The sequence below is a fragment of the Ursus maritimus genome, unplaced genomic scaffold (assembly GCF_017311325.1).
Source record: "Ursus maritimus isolate PB19 unplaced genomic scaffold, ASM1731132v1 scaffold_16, whole genome shotgun sequence".
In the NCBI taxonomy this organism is placed as follows: Eukaryota; Metazoa; Chordata; class Mammalia; order Carnivora; family Ursidae; genus Ursus; species Ursus maritimus.
The window spans coordinates 1,338,746-1,361,051 of record NW_024424008.1 but is presented as its reverse complement, the minus strand read 5'-3'; the positions used below and the strand labels follow the sequence as shown (position 1 = coordinate 1,361,051).

Sequence of the window (22,306 nt, the reverse complement as noted above, 5' to 3'; positions counted from 1 at the left end):
GCCTTGTCTCTTTGAAGTTGGTCCACTATCCCACATGTGTATTTTTTTTAAAAAAATATTTTATTTATTTACCTGACAGATATAGAGACAGCCAGCGAGAGAGGGAACACAAGCAGGGGGAGTGGGAGAGGAAGAAACAGGCTCATAGTGGAGGAGCCTGATGTGGGGCTCGATCCCATAACGCCAGGATCACGCCCTGAGCCGAAGGCAGACGCTTTAACCGCGGTGCCACGCAGGCGCCCCCCACATGTGTATTTTTTGCTTGAATATCTCAGTATGATAACTCTTATATACTTGTAATAATACAAGGAATTATTTTACTTCCTTTAAGACTAGTTTCCAAATGTTAAAATGTTTCATTATAACAATTATTATAATCATACATTAATCAAAGCAATATGAAAACTTTCAAATTTTATAAATTATAGACATAAGCCTAATTTGCTTTGAAAATATTATTCCTTAATGAGGTTGATGGATGATACTTTTTTCCAAATTACCTCATGTATTCACAAGTCAATATTGAGTCAATGTAGTGGATTCGTATTTATTTATTTATTCTTAATTTTATTTTCATAAAAGTAAGCTCTAAGGACCCTTGTTTCTGTAAGCAACTTAGTCGGGAGTGGAGAGAGTTTTGTTTATATATATATATATATATATATGATTTTTGCTGAAAAACATTACTTTTTACATACAAAAACTTCAACAAATTCCAAGTATGATAAACTTAAAAAGACAGTTAACGGAAGTCAACAAAGGACTATCCGTAAAGGTACTGGAACTCTAATCAGGCTTCTATAATAACTTAATAAGGGATGAAATTATGCTAAATGGAAACGAACCTGATAATCAGAGGAGTGGAGAGTAAAGGGAGGAAATATGGTTTTATTGCACGCTAATCATATTCCCAACACTGTCTTTTAGACACCAGTTATAACAATTATGTGAGCTCAGATAATGCAAGACTTAGACAAGTTATAAAACTGAAATAGTAATGTTTTGAGAACTTACATAACTTTTACATCTTATATTTACTTATTTATTTAGCATTTTATGTTTCAGACAGTATTGTAAGATTTCTACATACATTCAGTAATTTGTCAATCCTCACCACAACCTCAAGAGTTAAATACTATCATTATCCCATTTACAGTCGACCAGAATAAGGAGAAAAGGATTTAGCAACATTCTTAAAGCACAAAACTAGTAAATGGAGGAGCCACCATTCAAACACAAGCACTTTGATTCCTGTTTTCATGCTCTTAGCCACTGCCCAAATTTTAGATTTCAGATTCAAATGCACACTGAATGTTCTTTTTGTTTCTCACCTCACTTCCCAGCAAAATATTGCAACTATGAGGTGCAGTGTGATTTCCAGACAGGAAAGCCTTTCTTCTTGGCAAATTTTAGTCCCTTCTGAGATGACAGAAAAAATATGATCTTGTTCGGGGCAATTTAGAATTGCCCACATTCACCATCATAATCAACATATCTAATTTATCTGATGGTTTCTCTTCCAGTGTTTCCTCCTGGGTCTCACATAATAGGCTCCCATCCATGTACAAGCTTCTAGACAAGTAGCCTGCCTGTTTAACAGTCTTTATCATTTCCAAGTGCTGCTTGGAACTCATACTGAGCCCTTCCTCAAGTGAAGCAGTCTCAGAAGTCGGCTCCGAATCTCCTTGGTCCTGGCCCCATAGATGATTGGATTGAGCACAGGAGGCACCAGCACATAGAGGTTCGCCAGAAATATGTGCACATTCTTGGGGACTCGGTTCTGGCCAAAGCGGTGGGTGAGGAAGGAGAAGAAGGCAGGAATGTAGAAGACCAGGATGACTCCGAGGTGGGAGCCACAGGTACTCAGAGCCTTGTGCCTGGCATCTTGAGATGGCAGGCGGAAGACAGCATGGAGGATAAAGCCATAGGAAATGGCAATGAGGATGCAATCCAGACCCACGGCCAGCAGAGCCACAGTCAGCCCGTAGACGATATTGACCGTGATGTTGGCACAGGCCAGGCGAGCGATGCCCATGTGCTCACAGTATGTGTGTGCCATGACATGGTGACCACAGTAAGGCAGTCGCCTCAGCAAGAAGATGAATGGGGAGACAACAGCTATACTCCGGAGTATGCCAGCAAGGCCAATTCTGCCTATGACAGTATGGTTGAGAATGGTTGTATATCTCAGTGGGTTGCAGATAGCCACATAGCGATCAAAGGCCATGGCAAGAAGAACCGAGGACTCCAGGGCATAGATAGAATGGACACAAAACATTTGTGCCAGGCATCCAGCAAAGGAAATCTCACCAGCATGGAACCACAAAATGGCTAATGTCTTAGGGACAGTGGTGGAGCTGAGAGCCAGGTCAGTGAGTGAGAGAAGGCACAGGAAAAGGTACATGGGAGCATGAAGAGCTCTGTCTGTCACAATGACCAGGATGAGGGCAGCATTCCCAGCCAGAGCTACCAGATACACGGCACAGAAGGGGATGGCAATCCAGACGTGGGCCCACTCCAGCCCTGGGATCCCCGTCAGGAACAGAGTGGCTGGGAGGCTGTCATCACTGAGGTTGGAAGTTGACATTCTGCATGGAAATAAAGGGCTCAGTCCAAGGTGTGATTGTATGACATCAGATCCTTGGTTCATTCTTATAAAATGATGACCTTCCTGTGAAACAATCTTGTTTAGTCTGAGAAAAACATACTGTTTTTAACTTGTTCCAAATATTAAAATACTGTATCACATATAATCCTTTTTTCATCTATTTCATATTGTCAAAATTCATGTACTGATTTCCACATTTCAAGCGCCAAGCATACCTAACAAAATCCTTTGTAGGATACCTGGACTCCTAAAAGTTAGTCCTAATCTGTCACAAAAATGTTGTAGAACCTTTAGAAAAATCTTTTCCCATTTCTGGAGAGTCTCCGAGTATGACGAACAATGAGTCTGGAATCCTAGTCACAGCCTTTCTACCTATTTAACATTGGATAAGTTTCACAATATTTTTGAGACTCAATTTTCCCATTTATAAGTTGGAAATGACAACACCCAGCTTCCTTATCTCACATTATTTTTTGTGGGTAGGAAAGAGTTAAGTATATGGGATTTAAATGTTTGGACACAAAAAATAATGTCCTCCCCATTTATGTAAGCTCTTTTTCCTATAGCCACGTTTTGGAGTCATATTGAGTATTATCTTTATTCTATGTCTGTTTTACCAAGGGGAAGCCCAATTTCAGGGAAATAAACTAATGCAACCCACATCACAACCCATGTTACTGTCAGACTGAAATTACATCTCAAGTTTGGTGTTTTCACCTCACTTAGCCTCGCTTATATGACCGATACTTGAATTCCTATCTTTTCCTTCACAGATACTCTAATATCAGGATCTAATGCTGCAATCACTTTACTCATTATCTGGGCTTCGAAGAGACAGATACTAGCGAAAGCCCCTCCTAGGTGCCTGGGGACTTCGAGTGATGGCCCCGGCCTCTGGAGGAAAAGAGCGTGAGTGGTGGAATGGAGGGCTGGAGTCACTGCCAGGGAGAGAACTCCTGTTCTCCCTTCCCAGCCTATTCTTTCCGGCAAAGGAAGATTTCCAAAGATTCCTGTAGGGAAGTTACTAGTTTGTGAGCCGCTCTGCCGTTCTATGTGGGTACCAGAAGGCCTAGGTCCAAACAAAGTTGTTTTCCAGGGGAACAAAGACGTGTGCTGGAGCAACACTCTGAGTGCAATGCGGGCATCCTTCCAAATTCGTCCCACTCAGCCTTGGCTCTGGGTCAGTATGAAGCCTTGGAGACCTAGACTTTAATAACTGAACTCTGAGTTCTTTCTTGGCACATTTTTTTTTCTGTAATCTGATTTCAAAAACATACCTGTGTCAAGCGACCTGAGCTCACAAGTTGAGCATGCTGAGGCCGGAGGTCTGTGACGGGGTCACCTGTGAGCATGCGGCCGCGTGGAGAGTGCGTGGTAGAGCGACAGCTTGTGCAGGGGATGCGCGTCTGAACGCAGTGGTTCCTTCAGGGATGTGAAAGCTGTGTTCTTGGGCAGGATGGATGGAGTGATCTGGAGGGTGATCGGGGCTGAGTGTGGAATCTGGGTTCAACAGTCTGATCCTCCCTCACTTCTGTGAGCTCACTGACTATCTTCAGCTTAGTTCTGAGTTCTAGCCTCCTCTGGTCAAAGAATTTGATAAGTGAGGTTATTTATTGACTCTCTCTGATGCTCAATTATGAAAACCCAAGGCTGTTTGCTCTAGAGATTTGATCCATGGTGCTCATTCTTAGGGAGACAATTGGGAGGGGTTGAAAAAAGAGGAAGAAATGAAGAAAGAACATTTTCCCTAGGGAATTTTCAAGGAAAGTGGAAATAAAATCTATTAAGTTTTATGTTTCTCTTCTCTTACTTCCCCTTTTCTTTCCTTTTCTTCTTTTTCTGCTTTCCCCCTTAATTGTGGTCTCTCTGAATTTCCAGGTATAGTGGCCCATGGTGTTCTGTGAACACCTGGCATCATGAATGCTATATGTAAATCGCGTGGTTAGAAACGACAGTGGGGAGGCCTAGGCTCCATTGTTACCCTTCATGAGTTCAAAAATAAGTTACTAAGAATTTTAAGAACATGGCAGTAGAATACTAAATCAAATACAGGACCCTTCTGAGCATAGGCATTATGCCACTGTATTGGTTTTACCCCCCCAGAGCTCGCCCTAGGAGTGAAGCCCTCAGTTCTCTAGCCAGATTCACTCAGATCCTTTGACATTACCCATCTATCAAGCCTTTGCAGAAAAGGTTCCTTCCATCAAAGCCTTCAGAGTGCTGCACTCTTTTCCCTTGTCCATGCGTGTCTCCTCTCATTTTTTAAATTAATTTATTTGAGAGAGAGAGAGAGAGAGAGAGAGAGAGCATGCACAAGAGAGTGGGGGAGGGGCAGAGGGAGAGGGAGAGAGAATCTCAAGCAGACTCCTTGCAAAGCAAGGAGATCACGTCCTGAACTGAAATCAAGAGTCAGACACTCAACCTACTGAGCCATCCAGGCACCCCTCCTCTCATGTTAATACAAACCAGGGATCTTCAAAATTTTTGCCTAGGTACTTTCCAAAAGAATTTTGCAACAGTATATACTCCGTCAAAAATGTTAAGTTGACATCAAAAAATTGTCATTTACTATTTAAATATTAAAAAAAGATACAATGTACAGTATAGTGTGAATATTGATGTTTTTAAGATAAAAATACCACATCAGTCTTTTAAGTGTATTCTATGGAATGTGCACAGCCTTGAAATTTTCTTCCCCCCCTTTTTTTTTATTATCTATTTAAAAATACATGAACAGGGTTTCCATAACTGTCATTTTTAGAGAGAGAGAGCATGAGTGGGGAGTGGGGGATGGGACAGAGGGAGAAGGAAAGAGAATTCAAAGCAGACTGCACACTAAGCATGGAGCCCAACAAGGGGCTCAGTCTCACGACCCTGAGATCACGACCGGAGCTGAAATCAAGAGTCAAACACTTCACCTACTGAGCCACCCAGGCTCCCCTGTAACTGTCATAAATTTAACATTATTGTTTTGTCTCTTCGAAGTTGGTCCATTTTCCTACATATTAATTTTTGTGCTTAAAAATCTTGTGATGATCACTCTTCCTTCCTTGCTTGCAATAAAAATTTATATGCAAATTGGAATTATTATTTTATTTTCTTCAATCAATAGGCTCTGAGTGTTAAAATGTTCTACAATTACAATTATTTTAAGTACACATTCATACAAGCAATAAAAAGAAACTTTAATTTCATAAATTATTACACATAAACCTATTTTTAATACAATGTTTTTAATAAGATTGATGGGGGTTTTCTTATTATTCCTTCAATGAATTTATATATTCAAAAATCAATATTGATGGTATGAGACAAGGTTCATCCTTAGTTATCTCCATATAATTTTTATAAAAGTTCTGGGAAATCTTGTTTTGAACTCAGTAGTTACGAGTGGAAGGAGTTTGAGTTGCTTGGTACACTGACTTAATAGAGACTCAGTGAGTGCTGGAATCAATTTCTGCTGTGAGAGAGGGGATTCTGCTTATAGAAGCTTAAAGGAGAGTGCCCACAGAGCTGGGGCCCAGACCTTCAAGAACGGGCCACCAGGAGCCGGCGCTGGTATGTGTAAGTTGTATGACAAGGCTGTTTGGAGGTAAGCGTGGAAAAAAACCACCACAGACTGGAACCAGCTCCTTTTATATGAATCAACTGCTATTGCCGAGGATAAACAGTTGCTTGGGTGACAATGACAGAAGCAGAAAGCTAACAGGAAAAGTAAACCCCTTCTTTGAGCTCCAGTCTGCATCTAATGGCTCCTATTGGCAGAGCCTAACAATATATTTAATTTTAGAGCTTTCCGAAACTGCCAAAATACTGTCATTTAAAGCTACCTATTATTCTTAGAATAAATATGCATAAGGCAGGGACAGCAAACCCTAGCTCGTATGTGGTGATGTAATTAATAAAGTGGCTTGCTCTGAGCCAGTTATTGAAATTAGCCCTCGACTCGTTGGTTAGGACCCAGAGAAGGACACAAGAAAGCATGAAATTGAATTTAAAATTTTTTTTTCAGATGACTGAATTTTTATAGCTAAATTTATAATCCTAATCCTAAGAAAGTTAAAATCAGTACCATAAAAATCAATCTCTTTCTATCAGAGATGGTTTTTCTGGCAATTTAGGCTTTGTTCCATTCAACTAGCTCCTTGTTATCTATCCTGAACCAATCTTATCAACTAGCTTCTCTGATGGTATCCCTAGGACTGCTTAATACTCTAGAAAAAAATCACCAATATCTGCAAATTAACACACTATGAATTTGCAGCCTCATACTTCAGCTTTACCAAGCAATTATTCTATTTGAAGCAGTTAATTTTCTCTATCATTCCCCTTAACTGCCATTTCCAACACCCACTGATCTCTTAGAACTTCCTGCACCACTTATGCTAAGCAGCTAAACTATTCAGAATTTGGTGACTACTTAAATAGATATGAAGAATGCATGAGAGAAAGGATGTGTGGAGTGATAGTCAGCTTTTCACCTTAGCTACCAAAGTCATGCCACTCATTGAGAAGAGGAATCTAAGAAGAAAAAAGTTTACATTCATATTTTGGGCATTTTGATTTTAAAGTTCTTATGAAACAGCAAATTAAAGGTGCAAAGTAGTCAGTTGGAAAACAAGAAATAAATTAGAGCAGGATATACAAATGAGTTAATTAGTTGTTTCAAAGATAGTGAAAATCTGATTTTTCTTTCAAGGTTCAGAGAAAGGACATAGAGTCAAAACAGAAGCTAGCTTAGAAAAGAACCATGGATAATGTTAATATTTAGGAGAGAATGGAGGGAAAGCCATTTGTAAAGGAAACTGAAGAGAGGCACCGAGATAGGTGGAGGACCTGGAAGGAGTGACATTACTGGTCTAAGAAAGGAGAAAAAAATCAAGAAAGAAGTGAAGTCAACTGAATCAGTCTCTGGACTGAGAGTCCATTGTATTTAGTAATGTGGAGGTCAGTGGTGACCTTGGAAGCATAGTTTTATGGTGTGACGTCACTAAAATATGGTCTGTTACGGAGTTAACGAGGAACAAGAAAGAAGAGACAGTGAGAAGAGGCGGTGGCCCATGAGCATGCCCGTTAGTAGGTCACAATGTATCCACTTTCCCTAAGCTGTAGAAAGTGGACCTCTCCTTATAAGACTTGAGGAATAGAAGGGATTGGATGTTTCAGCTAAAAAGCTAATAGGTCAGAAGTAGAGAGATGAGTTAAGACCAATACCTAAAGAATTATACATGCCTCTGTCATTGTTTAGCTTTTAAACTAAAAGAGATCTGTTTTGAAGAGCTTAAGCAGGAAGATTTGGGTTTATCACTCTGCCAATGGAGGGATGGAATGGCTGAGTGCTGGCAGATTTGGTGCAGGGGCCAACAGAAGTCTGTTCTGGGAATTCAGCTGTTGAAGGTCTACTCTTGGGCAGATATGGCAAAACAATTTGAAGAAATGTTACAAGATGTGACAACTAATCAGACAACACAGTTGAGACAAAATAGTTAATGATGCATAGAAATGTTCAGGCCGTGGCTGATACTGTCAGTGCCCTTAATAAGAACGCAGGGGAAGAAAATAGTGGACCTTTGCCTGTCTTTCCTCGTGAAAATAGAAAACCCCTTTTGGTTCTTACTGTCCGTTCCTGAGCACTCTCCAAAGTCCTGTTACTGACCGGAGACAGTGTCTCAGATTCCCATGCTGTCTGCTCTCTCTATTACAAATCTAGATTAATCTAGAAAGTATGGTACTCATGTAAGGGGTAAACATATAGTCTAACAGAAAAGAATGAACAGTTCACAAGTAAACCCATACATTTATGGTCAATGGATTTTCAACAATGGTATGAAGACTGTTTAATGGGTAAATAATAAGCTTTTCAACAAATGTTGCTGGGATAATTGGATATCCACATGAAAAAAAACTGGAGAGGGATCTGTCTCAATTTATATATAAAAATTAACTCAAAATTTAAAAAATTAACTCAAAATAGATAAAAAATCTTAATGTAAGGTGTAAAACTATTACACCTTTAGAAGAAAACTTAGGTGTATTAGACAATGGTTGTTTTGGTACAACACCAAAAGCACAAGCAACCAAAGACAAAATGGATAAATTGGACTTAATAAAAAACAAATGAGAAACAAACTGAGGGCTTCAGAGGGGAGCGAGGTGGAGGAATGGGATAGACTGGTGATGGGTAGTAAGGAGGGCACATATTGGATGGTGCACTGGGTGTTATACGCAACTAATGAATCATCGAACTTTATATCGGAAACCGGGGATGTACTGTATGGTGACTAACATAATATAATAACAAAAATTTAAAAAAAAATAAAATAAAAATAAAAAAAATCTTTTGTGCTTCTAAGGATAGTGTCATGAAAGTGGAAAGACAACCCACAAAATGGGAAACAAATAATTTGCACATCATATATCTGACAATAGTTTCATATCCAAAATATATAAAGATCTCCTACAACTCAACAACAAAAAGTCAAATGAACCAATTTTAAAAAGGGCAAATGATTTGAATAGACATCTTGGCAAAAACAGACATGCAAAGAGCCAACAAGCACATGAAAAGATGTTCAGTTTCATGAGTCATTTGGCAAATGCAAATCAAGATCACTATGAGATACCATTGCACACATATTAGGAAAACAAAACAGGAAATAACAAATATTAGCAAAGATGTGGAGTGTTCAGAATTCTCTAGCATTGCTGGTGAAATATAAATTGATGAAGCCACTTTGGAAAACCATTTGGCTTTTCTTCAAACAGTTGAACGTTGAGTTACGGAATGACTCAGCAGTTTTACTCCTGGGTATATACTCTAAAGAACTGAGGATGTATTTCCATACAAAAGCTTACACATTAATATTCAAAGAAGCATTATTTGTAGCCCCAAAATGAGACCAATTCAAATACCCATCAAGTGACCAATAGAAAAATGTGGTCTATGTAGACAATGGAAAATTATATCAGAAATGGAGCACTGATACATAATGAACCTTGAAAACATGATAAATGAAAGAAGCCAGACACAATCAGCAGCACATTTTATTACACTTAGATGAGATGTTCAGAAATAGTCATGTCCAAAGCAATAGAAGGTGAATGAGTTGTTGCCAGGGCGCTAGGGTAAGTGATGAAGCTTTTTTTCAGAGTCATGAAAACGTTCTGCACTTAGATATCAGTGATGATTGCACAACTTTGCAAATACACCAAAGATCACTGACTTGTACACTTAAAAACTGAATTTTACAGGGTGTGCATTATATGGTAATAGCAAAATTTTAGAATTTTAGAAAGGAAATCATAGAATCGTGTAATCTTTGAAACTTGTAAGTTCAACTGCCAGCTGTTTATGCGACACTACAGATGTGACACCATGCATAAAGCAGGTGCAAGCCCTAGGTTTGGTTAGGGGTCCTGAGAAGGGGGTCAGGGTTGTCTCCCAGATAGTCGCTAGTGGCCTTATGGGAAAGCCAGACATTTACAGGCATAGGATGACAGAGAATAGTTTCCATTTATTTTATCCTTTTTTTCCTTCTGTGTTCTCTGTTTTTGAGGGAGGTTGCATAGGGAAAGGCAAAGACAAGAAAGATAATCAAATATGAAAGAAAGGATAAACAGGGAAAAAGATAAAGATGGTAGTGATTAATAGGTATATGATGTATGTTCCAGGGTCACTGCTGGATAAACATTTTTATTAGGTTTTCTGAAAATGTTAAGTGAATAAACGAACAGTCTATGTTTGGACACAGCCCTGCCACTCAGTGGTATTATAACTTTGGAGCTGATTTAACCCACGGGCACTAATTTTTCTCATCCGTAAAATGGGAAGTGAACATTTCTGGCTCCTGGGTGGTTCAGTTGGTTAAGCATCTGCCTTCAGCTCAGGTCATTATCCCAGAGTTCTGGGATTGAGCCCAGAGTCAGGCTGCCTGCTCAGCGGGGAGCCTGCTTCTCCCTCTGCCTGCTACTCCCCCTGCTTGTGCTCTCTCTCTCTCTGCCAAGAAAATAAATAAAATCTTAAAAAAAAAAAAAAAAGTGAACATTTCTTTCTAAGTGTGGTTGTTAGAATAGAAAGAGACAAGACTCAGAAAGTTGTTGATGGAGTTTAGGAAACACTGTAAACACCCAGTATCGTTGATGATTGTTGCATTTCTATCACCTAAGACTCAAGCCAGCCCTACATTCTGGCTTCCCAAAGTCCCGTAAGAAGACAGTCCTGGAGTGGGGACTTGGTGTGGGGAAAGGAAACCCTGGAGCTGAAGATCTGGAAGAATGAGCTATATTCTTAGCTTCCCATTTACTAGCACTGGACCCCCTGGTGCTCACAATTCATCGTCTGCCAGAGCTGTCTTAAAACTCATATTTGAGAGAATCTCAGAAGCCATGAAGACATGGTGTGGGGACAGGTAAGCCGTGCTCAGCAGGAGGAGAGGAGGCATTACTTCGGCCTTGGCAAACAGGTCTGACTCACCCATGGGAATAGACAGCAAGCAGAGTCCACCGGGATTCTGCTGTGAGGAACGTAATCCCAGCAGGGTTTGACTGGGGCATATTAAGGGTTTACCATAGCGAGGCCCTCCACTGCTCAGAGCCTGACAGGCAGCTCCTATGAAATGTGGTGTGTGTAAGGTCTTCGACGGACTTGGCCTAGCTTGGGGAAAACACACCCCATCCTTGTGGAGCACTTGGGGCATCGCCCTGTGATGTTCTCAGTATTCTCAAGAGGTGTTCTTGGCCTTATTTCTCTTTTTTCTTCCTCTCCGTGTTTCATGGTCTGGTTACCGTCTTCCTAAAATTCCTTCTCTGGTCTGGCATTCCCCTTCCCTCACTTGACTCTCCCATTTCCATAGTATTTCTTCTATATTCTTTATCCCCTTCTCTTTGTCTCTTCCCTGCCCTTCGGTTCTTCTCTGTCTCTCTAGCATGTCTCTCTTCATCTTCTTGCCCACTTTCTGCTTTGCATGAGCACTGAGTAAACAAGGAACAGAGTAGAACATTCCGCTGAACTCTAACATCTCTAATTAGGACCGGAAGGAGGTGCTGACACTGACCTTTTGCAGCAGCGGGCTTTTACTCAAGACAATTCTAGACTTCCTAGAGTGGAACGTGTGCTGGGATGGAACGAAATCCAGGGGTGGGTGCTCAAGAAGGGAGTGACCCATGGTATCTCCTTAAGACCATCGCCTCTAAAACCCTCGGTCAGTTTCTTTGTGTGGTCCTAATGAGAGCTCATGACACCGTGCAGGGTTCCCAGGGCTTCTCTGGTTCATCCTCCTGCTTCTTCCAGTCCAGGGATGTGGCTCAGCAGCCCCACCCTTCGGCAGTAGTTCTCTGAAACTTTGTCCCAGACCCTTATCCCTCTAGCAGGGAATTTCTCCCTGATTTCTAATCTGGTTGGTCATTGGTATAATGCCGGCTTTATGGCAGAGAGAAAGCAAGTTTCCCCCCAAAGATACATAAAATAATAAATTACTCAGTGCTGAGTAATTTCATTCAAGTGTTAGGAACTAGCCATGAGAGGTACAGGGCCTCTAACACCCGAATTCCAAAACTAGGTTCCAAGGAGGTTTGGACATTATGACATATTCCTAAATGTAGCTCCCTCCCCAAAAGGTTGTTTCTGAAATTGCACAGTACAAGGAAGATGGCAAATGCGTAGATTACTCCTTTATCACCCCCCCTCACACCTCGTTGGGCTGGTTTAAGGCAGTGTTTCTCATTCTGTACTCCAGGGGAACTTGACAGACTCTGCGCTGAAAAACACTTGTCTGTTACAGAGATGAAAGAATGCTATTCTTGAACAACTCATAGAAAAAGTAAGGCAATGGAAAGAATGGTTTTAGCATTACAGTTTTTCTCTCTTAATAATTCTTAAGCTTTTGCAATTGACTTCTGCTTGTCTATACCATAAGCTATTATGCGATAACAAGTGTTTTAAAATACATATATTGAAGTTTAACATAAATACATTCAACGACTTTTGTGCTTTGGGAAAGCACAATGTACCATTTATTTTCCATCTAAACATGCTCTTAAAATAATAACTCTTAAATAATAACAATTATAGCAAGGCTTCTATAATGCTTACTGTGGGCAGGGCCTGTTTCAAGTCCAAGTTCTCTCTCTCGCCCTCTCTCTGTTTCTCTCTTTCGATCTTACATATGCCTGTATCCATACCCGTAGGGCAACTCTCTTTTATCCCTGTCTTAAAAGTAAAGAAACAGGGCAAGAGAGTTTAAGAAATTTACCTAATGTCACTGGAACTCAAACCCAGGATGTTTTGGTGCCATGCTCTTAATTAGTATTCTCCGATGCCTCTTGAGATATTCCAAATTTCCAGGGCTTCTGCATGGACACGTCCAGTGTGAAATGTGGGCTGTAGACCATGTAAGCACCTCAGGGTGGAGACTGGATTAGTGAAATCTGGTTCAAGCCATGTAACTACCTTCCAAGAAAACCTGGACCACTTCTCTTCCCTTTCTTGGATACTTGGTTCCTCATATGTCAGGACAGATGTAAGTGTGAACGTCTCGTGGGGAGTAGCTAAGATCATGGCTATGCAAGCTTAGGAATCTGGAGGAGAGCTGTGATAATGATTACATGGAAGTCATCCAGAGGGCTGCTGATGAAACTTAATGAGCTGGTCAACTACCCTGAAGAACTGCTAATCTACTCTTTTTCTGAAAGATGTCTAAGAAAGAAGTCTTTCTTTCAATGGTTAGCATTTCATGACTTCCGCCTCATCCTCACAGTGTATTTTAGGAATAAAATCTGTGTGTAATCACATTTAATAAATCTTTATGTTGCTTTTCCTTCCTAGGAACAACGGTAGTCTTAGACACAAGTTATAATTTCTCCAAAAAGTTGGATTGGCTGGTAACAAACGTCCCCAGCTTCTCATGGGTAACTTCACAGTCAATGCCTCTGATGCTCCCACCTTTATCCTGACGGGCTTCCCAGGAATGGAGGCCATGGAGTCCTGGCTATCCTTCCCTCTCCTTCTGCTCTACGCTGTCTCCATTGTGGGAAACGCCCTGATCCTTTTCATCGTTAAGGAGGAGCCTAGCTTGCACCAGCCCATGTACTACTTCTTGTCTCTCCTTTCAGTCAATGACTTGGGAGTGTCCTTTTCCACACTGCCGACTGTGCTGGCTGCCCTCTGCTTTCGTGCCCGGGTGATTTCCTTTAATGCCTGCTTGGCCCAAATGTTTTTCATCCACCTCTTCTCTTGGACAGAGTCTGGCATCCTTCTGGCTATGAGCTTCGATCGCTACGTGGCCATCTGCAACCCCCTGCGCTATGCTACAGTGCTCACTAATGCCCGCATTGTGGCAATGGGCCTGTGTACTGTCCTCCGAAGCTTTGCCCTCATCCTAGTCTTCCCGCTGCTGCTGCACAGGCTGCCCTTCTGCCACCCCCAGAACGTCCTCTCCCATGCCTACTGCCTTCACGTGGATATGATTAAGCTGGCGTGTACTGACGTCTCCCTCAATAGCCACTATGGGCTGTCCATTGTGCTATTCACCTTTGGCCTGGACTCTGCACTCATACTCATCTCCTATGTACTAATCTTGCGAGCAGTGCTTGCCATCGCCTCCCGAGAGGAGCGCATCAAGACACTGAACACGTGCGTGTCCCACATCCTAGCTGTGCTCGTCTTCTACGTGCCCATGGTGAGCGTGTCCATTGTGCATCGCTTTGGTGCTGGCCTGCCCCATGCTGTCCATATCCTCATGTCTATTCTCTACCTTTTTGTGCCTCCCATGCTCAATCCTATCATCTACTCCATTAAGACAAAGGAGATACGTCGCAGGCTCCTCAAGGTGCTCTTTAGGGTTAAGTCCTGAGTCTCTGGTAGAGCTAGACACTGTGGAAAATTTGGTGTTGGAGTTCTAACCATTCAGACAGAGAATGTTAGTGCTACACTCTAAAATATAGGATCAATGATCAGACATTTAGTCTGGTATATTGGGCCAATACCTGCCAGGACCATCTTGGGTCTTATTCATAAATCAACTATTTCAATGCCCTTTAGATAGAGAAAAATGGTCTCTTTTCAAGAATAACCCAAAGAATGTCAAACATCACTAGAGAGTGAGGTAATTTTCTGGAGGAGCAGGGAACTATCTTCAAGATACTTGGTGACGTGATACTTGGACTTCTGGTTATGGGCCCGCACACTTCTGAGAAAGACAAGGGCAAAGAGGAGTTAATTACGGCCTAGATATCACATCTTTACCAGTATGCAAGTTTAGCTCGGGTGATTGGTTTCTGACGTTGCCAGGAGTCAGAGTGCCCATCATGCTGTTTGAAAAATCAAATTTTAGAGTTTGACAGCTGTGATAGTTAATATTACATATAAACTTAGCTGAGCCACAAGGTTTCTAGATATTTGGTTAAACATTATTTCTGTCTGTATCTGTGAGGGTGTTTCTGGATGAGATTAGCAATTGAATTGGTAAACTGAGTAAAGAGTATTGCCTGCCCCAGTGTAGGTGGGCCTCATCCAATCCATTGAATGCCTGAATAAAAGTCCAAGTATGAAACAAAGAAATCTCTGTCTGATTGTCTTTAAGTAGGGACATTAGTCTTCTCTTGCCTTTGGTCTTAGGCTTGTCCTGAAACATATATTATTGGTGTTCCCGGTTCTCAGGTCTTTAAATCTGGACTGGAACTACACCATCAGTTCTCCTGGGTCTGGACTTCTGGGTCTCCATAACTGTGAGAGCCAATTCCTTATAATAAATATAATAAATCTCTTTATTCACACATCTTATTGGTTCTGTTTCTCTCGGAAGCCCTGACTAATCCAACAGCAACAGTATTTAAGTAGTCAAAATTAGACTTTAGGATTCCTGGTATGTTCTTTTCACACGGGAGATCCTGAAATATGCAGGCACTTGACTCTGCCAACCACCACTGAACTTGACAGCTCTATGCTTATCTCTCTGCCATGACCTTTCCCTCTATCTGCTTTCCCCTCATGGAATCTGAGCTCCATAAGCAGCAACTTTGTCAACCACTTTGTCCATCCACTTCAGACAGACTATAGGCCCTCCATTGAGATAATGCCTGATGACGCTAGAGCAATAATGAAAGAATAAGTGAAAAAATGAATGATTAAATAATGAATGAATAAGAGAAGAAAGTCATAAGTGAATAAATTAATGAATGAACATATGAACTAATAATATTTTTTTCTTTTTTTATTATTTTTTTATTTTTTAATAATAATTTTTTATTATGGGGACGCCTGGGTGGCACAGCAGTTAAGCGTCTGCCTTCGGCTCAGGGCGTGATCCCGGCCTTATGGGATCGAACCCCACATCAGGCTCCTCCGCTATGAGCCTGCTTCTTCCTCTCCCACTTCCCCTGCTTGTGTTCCCTCTCTCGCTGGCTGTCTCTATCTCTGTCAAATAAATAAATAAAATCTTTTTTAAAAAAGAAAGAAATTTCAATGGAATGCCAGCACTGTACCTGACCTTTAACATGTGGGCAAAGAAATATTTTTTTGAATCACTGTTGCTATTTAATGATCTTGGCTCTGTCACAAATATGACTTATGAAGTTATTGGCTTAATAAGTGGACAATATGCTTTCAGTGATAAATAGTTTTTCTTGCTCCTTTAAATCTGAAGGACTTTGAAACAACAATTTGGCTCATTTACATATCTGTGAAAAGCTGGAAACATATGGGCTATTTTCCACATCACATTCTAGAAATAAAAATACTCCGTGTTCTTCTCTTGCCCTAAGAAGTCTGCCTGGTCTACAAGAAGCTCAGTAGATGTTTGCCGTCTATGTCTTCTTCTAGTCAGTCCATTAAAGAGAATATTCGTGACTCTGCCTGGGTCTGTAACTTGCCAGTAGGAAGGTGAGTCTCAGACTGTGACCTAGTTTACTGATGAGAGCTGTGATTACACCAACACTCTCACCATCACAGGGCTCTGGTTATCCAGGACAGCAGATACATCTAATCTGAGCTCTTAGCTTCTTTAGTCTCTTCCTATGATGCAATTTCCACTGCTCGGGTAGTTGTATGGCTTCTTATTCCATTCTTTTATTTTTTATTATTTTTTAAAAGATTTATTTATTTTAGAGAGAGAGAGTGAGTGGCTGGGGGCAGAGGGAGAGAATCTCGAGCAGACTCCCTGCTGAGCAGAGAGCCCCATGTGGGCTCCACATCACGACCCCCGAGGTCATGAGCTGAGCTGAAACCAACAGTCGGACGCTCAACCTCCTGAGCCACCGAGGCGCCCATCTTATTCCATTCTTTCAGAACGACAACATGAATTGCACCTGACCTCTTTAAGCAAAACTGGAGTCACCTACTTATTATGGGCTGGAAGTAGGTCCAAGGGCCATCCAGTCTGTGCGTCCGCTTGAGTTGTTGGAAGCAAACGGCAGGATACTTAGTTTGTGGAACAGAGGGGAAGGCATTCTCCACCTTGGTGCCGGTTCGTGGAGGACCTCCTGGACGCACACGCTGGAGGAGTGTAGGGCATGGGAGGTATCAGTGGATGGGATCTGGGTCCTAGATGGGGTTATTCGACCGTCTGCCCTTCTGCAGTGATGGTAGAGCCTCGGGTGAGGTCCCACGGTCCCTTCTGTGCCCAACTCCCTCAGGTTCTACACAGCACAGCTCCCACTGCTTTTGAGAATATGTGGGGTGCTATACGTCGACCTCATAAAGTGCCTCCAGTGTCTGAAGTCCAACGAGCAGGTCGTGGAACTCCAGTCTGTAGTCAGTCAGTCAGTCAGAAGCACAGGTAACAACCCCGGCTTTCTATTGGCATCTGAAGCAAAGGGCAGTCTTATGGGGCTGAGCCTTCCACCTTGCCTCTAAGGCTATGTCTAGGTAGATAGCGTCAGAAGTGAGTTGAATTGTAGGACACCGAGCTAATGTCAGAGAATTGCTTGGATATTGGGGGAAACCATCCCCCACCCCACATACATGCAGTGCGATTGTTACCAAACATTTAGGGTGCTTAGCACGATGTATGGCACAGGAAGGTTCCTCTACAAACAGAGAAAAGAGAGAAAAACAGTACTGCATAGAAATGAAAAAGTGGTATGCAACTGAATAAAAATATCTTCCTAATATAAAGTGTGAAGAAGAAAGCCCCCCACCCCGAAACAAATATGGATGATGATGAAAAGAAGGATATGTGATCCAGGAAGTGGAATTCCAACCCCAAGAGAAGAGTAGGACAAACTCCTTCCTGCCATCTTCATAAGGGACGTGAGAAGCAACAGAACAGAGGCCTTCGGGGAGAAGTTACCAAGATTAAAAAGCACTTAATATCATGGAACATTACATCAAAAATTAATGATGTACTGTATGGTGACTAACATAACATACTAAAAAAATTTTTAAAAAACCATTTAATAATCAAATTCCACATATGAGTGAAATCATATGGTATTAACAGATGAACAAAGGGGAAGAGAAGGAAAAATAGAATAAGACAAAAACAAAGAGGGAGACAAACCATAAGAGACTGTTAACTCTAGGAAACAAACCAAGGGTTGCTGGAGAGGAGGAGGGTAGGGGGATGGGTAACTAGGCATTAAGGAGGGCTTGTGATGGGGTAAGTGCTGGGTGTTGTATGCCATTACTTTCCTTTAGGGAATGACAGAAATCCGTCATGCAGATCACTTCACTAGTGCTGATCAGGGGTTTCCTGATTGACTGGTTTAAGATTCCATTCCTGGAACAGCAATTCTATAACTAAGCCTCTATTTGGTGGTCACTTAACCTGAGGGACTCAATGTTGGGCATGTTGTCTTGTTTTTAACATTTCTTTCTCCTGCGTATAGCAATGGCATAAACACCCCTTTTCTCCAAATTTCTTGGACTCACAATTGAGACTATTTATTGTCTGGCTTTGATGGATTAATTTCTCACTAATTTCCAACTTATTTTTTAAGTCTCCTAAGCACTTCTGTCTCCCATTCTCCTCCCCAGTGTTGCTTTTCAAGCCCTCATACCTGTGCAGGTGTTGTCCCATCCACCAGAAATGATCCTTCTTTTGTTCCCTCCCTGTCCTCTCCCTTCTGCTTGAGACTCACTGTACTTGTTTTATTTTGTCGCTACAAGAAATTATCAAAACAGCGGCACCTGGGTGGCTCAGTCAGTTAAGGGTCTGCCTTTGGCTCAGGTCATGATCTCAGTGTCCTGGGACGGAGTCTCACATCGAGGTCCCTGCTCAGCTGGGGGTCAGCTTCTTTCTCTCCCTCTACCCCTCTCACCAGCTCCTGCTCTCTCTCTCTCTCTCTCTCTCTCATAAATAAAAGCTTTAAAAAAAAAAGAAAAAGAAAAAAAGAAATTATCACAAACAATAAGACAATAAAAATCTCTTATACCATAGTTTGTGTAGATCAGAAATCTAGAAACCCTAAATGTTTAGGGTCTCTCAAAGCAATCACAGTGATGGCAAGGCTGAGTTCCCTACTGAAGGGTTTGAGGAAGAAATTGCTCTGAAGCTCATTTAAGTTTTTGGTTGAATTCAGTTCCTCGTAAAAGTAGGACTCAAGTTTCAAGTTCCTTGCTGGCTATTAGATAGGGGCTAGTATTTGCTCCTAAACGCTGTCCACACTACTCTCATGCTATTCATTCAGGCGCCTCCAGTCATTGTGGGCAGAGCACCTCTCTCGTTCTGAATCTGACTCCTTCTGCCACATTTTTCTGATTCCAGCCTGAGAAAGTGCCCTACTTTTAAGGACTCATGTAAATCAATTGGGTCCAAATGAATTACCCAAAAGAAAAAAAAAATCCCTTACGGTCCATAATCTTAATTATATCTTCAAAGTCCTTTTTGCCATGAAATGTGCATATTCATAGGTACCAAACCTTTGTGGGGGGCATTCTGCCTACCACGTTCACTTAAATAATATTTGCTCATAATTTGAGAGTCAAGAGAGGCACCTGGAATCTTCTCTGACTATCCCAGAATTTGACAAGTTCCCCTTCTTTGCTCTGTCCTACCTTGTATCTTTTATCATCAGTCACTGAACTACACATAAGTGTTTCCTTAAAAGTCTCTCTAACTGGACTGTGAATTGTTATGCTTATTTATCTACTCATTCCCCAAGACTAAAATCATTACTACTGAATGAATGACTTGATTTATAATTATTTTTGTTAACATACACCTTATACCATAGACCTAAATTTAGGGTAAGAATTGTGACCTTGCTGTAAATGAAAAGACGGCATTTTTAATTTTATATAGGAAATTAAAGAGAAAGTATTATGACAAAGGGCGAGTAGCCATAGATTATTGAGAAATCCATGCATATTGATCAGGATTTGGGTGGTTTCCTGACCTTTTCCCATGACCATCAGTGTGACTGTGAGAAGGTGGGGGGGGGATTAGGTGACACAGTGAATCATTTGGTCTGACTCATCTATAAGAGGGAGTTTTGAAAAGTGACTGTATTTTGAGCCTGGTTAGTCCCAGACAATCATTAGGTTATCTGATGGCTTCTTTCTAAACCCAACTTCTTTGTCCTCCCACGAAAACAAAGGTAGATTTTCCATATTCCCAGCAGTGCGTGAGGACCTGATAGAAGCTCAAGGGACTTCCTGGGTGTGGCCTTATATTCTCAGGCCAGGGAGTTGGCAAAGGTAAGCGGGTGGGGGTTGGAGCAAAGCCTGCAGGGCCCCCACAGCTGCTCTTCCTTCCTTTGCACGTTCCGTGCGCGGAGCTCTGGCAGGTAGGTGAACGGGAGTGGCAGGCACTCCGGTCTCGAGCCTTACGACGCTCTTCCCCCGAGTGGCATAATAGGACCCTCGGAAGGAGGAAAGGCGGTCCTGAACTTGAGTCAGGCTGTTTTATTTCCGTACTTGCTCACCTTTATCACCTTCCCAGTTCTACATTTGCTGGCCGTTGCTCTTGTTCTCTCAAATCCTGCCACGCTTTCTGCTACAGACGTGACTTTCTCAGCAGGGTGATCCCATCGGGCTATACCTGGATATAGACCCCTTGATGTGAACAAGCACCCCCTCACTTTTCTCCAAATATCAGGTCTGAAGGGCATACGCAAAAAGACACTGGCTGCTTTGGAAGCCACTTGGCAGGACCTTACTTAGCACTAAGAGACCCTAAAATCAACCGAGGGCATCTGCATATTGCATGCAGAAACAAGCAAACATGTTCAGGAACAGTCTTCAGGCAGGGCAGACAAAGCAGTCCTAAGAATATGGAATGGAGGGGAAAACGCATCCTGTGAGGAAAGGTTACAGGAGTCCTGAGTCAGATGGAGGTTTGGCAAAGGTAGATAAACGGCTGGAGTTGATGGCAGAGAACAGCTCTAGAACTCAGAGTTGCAAAGTCCTGAAAGTTTTCACAACTGTCCGCTTTTGGATCTTCACAACCCCATCAGCTCAGTTTCTTAGCATCTCTAGTTTACAACAAAGAAACCAAACCCCAGATGGGATCAGTGACTCAGTGGGTCCGGCTCCTGTGTGCGACCTTGCACGAAGCACAAAAGGATCTCTAGAATGAACGAGAGTCAGGGCTGAGTTCTTGGAGCTGGCGAGTCAGGAGCAAAGATATAATTCACAAACCTATCATGCAGGCCAGGCAGAGAATTGGGCACAAAAGGAGACGTAAACTTATAGCTACGAGAGCTGTGGTAGGGAGACAAGTTACCTCTGCTGGCCGCGACCAGCAAGTCTTCACAGCAGAGGGCATCGCGGGTCCTGCGCCCTGGACGATGGATTGAATGGGCATATTCTCTCGTTCAGGGCAGCCTTTGGGAGCTGAGGGCTGCAGTTCTTACTTGGATAACAGCAAATAGATCAATTTGGATCCCTTGAGGTACAAGGAAGGGAATTTTAAGGATTGAGACCAGAGCTACTGATTTAGTACTGACTACAAAGGCCTTTCATTCTAGGCTAATGAGTTTGGATTCAATCCTTAGGTAATGAGGGAGCATTCAAGGCTTCTAATTGGAATAGTGCCATTTTCAGATCCTACCTTTTCAAAATGTTAGTTTAGTTCTACTCCATATTAAAACAGTCCTACTCCAGAATAAATGGAGAGAGGCATGAGGTTTATTAGGAGACTGTCATTAGGGCACGAGAATGTGATTGCTTGGGTCTGCAGGGGAGACTGCAGGTGGAAGAGAATGGATGAAGGTACTGACAGAGGCATCTTCAGGGTCAGTATTTTCCTTGGGTTTTACCTGGTTTAATGCAGTGGATAGGAAAGAAAGAATGATATTTGGATTTCGAGTCTCAATCTTAAGCATAACGGTAGTATTATACAAAGAGATGGAGAACATAGATAAGAAACAACTTCATGGAATAAATAAATGATTATCGATCCAGTGGCTTTCAGAAGTTAGGTGCCATTTGGTTCTGAAAGACATTATTAAGAACTCACTTTGAGTAAATCAAATTATCCAGGGAGAAAAGTGATGATATAAGTTAATTGGATAGAGAATGCAAATATGAGTGGGAAGAGGGGACCCTAGTACGTCTTGTTGAACATCTGGAAGGTTATCTCTATGGGTCGATATCTTTCCACCCGTTTGTCTTCTGTCCGGATGAATAGATAGAACAGACTACATAGGAGTAGGGAAGCTGGAGAGTCATAATAATGTAGTAAATGTTCAGTAGTGTGAGAGATTGGAAAGATGAAAAGTTTAGGGTTTGATGAATAAGTGAAATGCTCGGGAAGAGGGCAG

At 41.9% G+C, this 22,306-nt stretch overlaps 2 protein-coding genes across 2 annotated transcripts; one reads left to right on the top strand and one right to left on the bottom strand.

Moving 5' to 3' along the window:
- Positions 1 to 1,630: 1,630 nt before the first annotated feature.
- Positions 1,631 to 2,638, bottom strand: LOC103680058 (olfactory receptor 52D1). Its single transcript, XM_008709596.2, has one exon. It carries the CDS (start codon positions 2,585 to 2,587, stop codon positions 1,631 to 1,633), a length of 957 nt encoding a protein of 318 aa, XP_008707818.2. The 5' UTR covers positions 2,588 to 2,638.
- A 10,871-nt stretch (positions 2,639 to 13,509) lies between these two features.
- LOC103680110 (olfactory receptor 51I2-like) lies at positions 13,510 to 14,457 on the top strand. Its single transcript, XM_008709646.1, has one exon. It carries the CDS (start codon positions 13,510 to 13,512, stop codon positions 14,455 to 14,457), a length of 948 nt encoding a protein of 315 aa, XP_008707868.1.
- The last annotated feature ends 7,849 nt before the right edge of the window (positions 14,458 to 22,306 follow it).

What these genes read in the sequence shown, in the direction of transcription:
- LOC103680058 (XM_008709596.2), bottom strand. Translation starts at nt 2,587, where the DNA reads ATGTCAACTTCCAACCTCAGTGATGACAGCCTCCCAGCCACTCTGTTC.
- LOC103680110 (XM_008709646.1), top strand. Translation starts at nt 13,510, where the DNA reads ATGGGTAACTTCACAGTCAATGCCTCTGATGCTCCCACCTTTATCCTG.